This window comes from Buceros rhinoceros, unplaced genomic scaffold, assembly GCF_000710305.1.
Source record: "Buceros rhinoceros silvestris isolate BGI_N320 unplaced genomic scaffold, ASM71030v1 scaffold8223, whole genome shotgun sequence".
Classification (NCBI taxonomy): Eukaryota; Metazoa; Chordata; class Aves; order Bucerotiformes; family Bucerotidae; genus Buceros; species Buceros rhinoceros.
The window spans coordinates 1-536 of NW_010402956.1; the positions used below are offsets into that span (position 1 = coordinate 1).

Genomic DNA, 536 nt, shown 5'->3' on the forward strand with positions numbered 1-536 from the left:
ACTCGGTCAGGTCAACATTCAAGGCCCCATCAAACCGCAGCGATGCTGTGATGGACGAGACAACCTGGCTGATTAGTCTGTTCAGGTTGGTGTAGGTTGGGCGCTCGATGTCCAGGTTCCTGCGGCAGATGTCGTAGCTGGCATCGTTGTGTGAGCCACCGGAGAGTCGCTCAATCAACAGGGAGGTGAATCCGGAGCCGGTACCACCTCCAAAACTACGAAACACGAGGAATCCCTGGAGGCCTGTGCACTGGTCAGCCTGTGGAGAAAGCCAAGTAAGATTTCTCAAGCATTGACTCTGCTAGGGGGAAGTTTCAAGCTTTTCCTTGGGCAGCCACAGATCTCTCCCAGGGCAGAGCAGGACTCACTCCATGCTCCCACCCCCAGCAGGATGCCTGAGCTCAGCCCAGAGGGACATGGCCTCCCTCTCCAGTCACCTACCAGCTTCCGGATCCTGTCCAGCACTTGGTCGATGATCTCTTTGCCGATGGTGTAGTGCCCGCGGGCATAGTTGTTGGCAGCATCCTCCTTGCCCG

General features: G+C 57.1%; 1 protein-coding gene across 1 annotated transcript in view; it reads right to left on the reverse strand.

Moving 5' to 3' along the window:
• Positions 1–35: 35 nt before the first annotated feature.
• Positions 36–536, reverse strand: part of LOC104490520 (tubulin alpha-5 chain-like) — a gene marked incomplete at both ends in the record, with an annotated part of 1,069 nt that continues 568 nt past the window's right edge. Inside the window, 2 exons of the mRNA XM_010132814.1 lie at positions 36–259; positions 442–536. The exon at positions 442–536 is cut by the window's right edge and continues 10 nt beyond it. Coding sequence (XP_010131116.1) covers positions 36–259; positions 442–536 — 319 coding nt within the window. The remainder of the gene's footprint in view (positions 260–441) is intronic.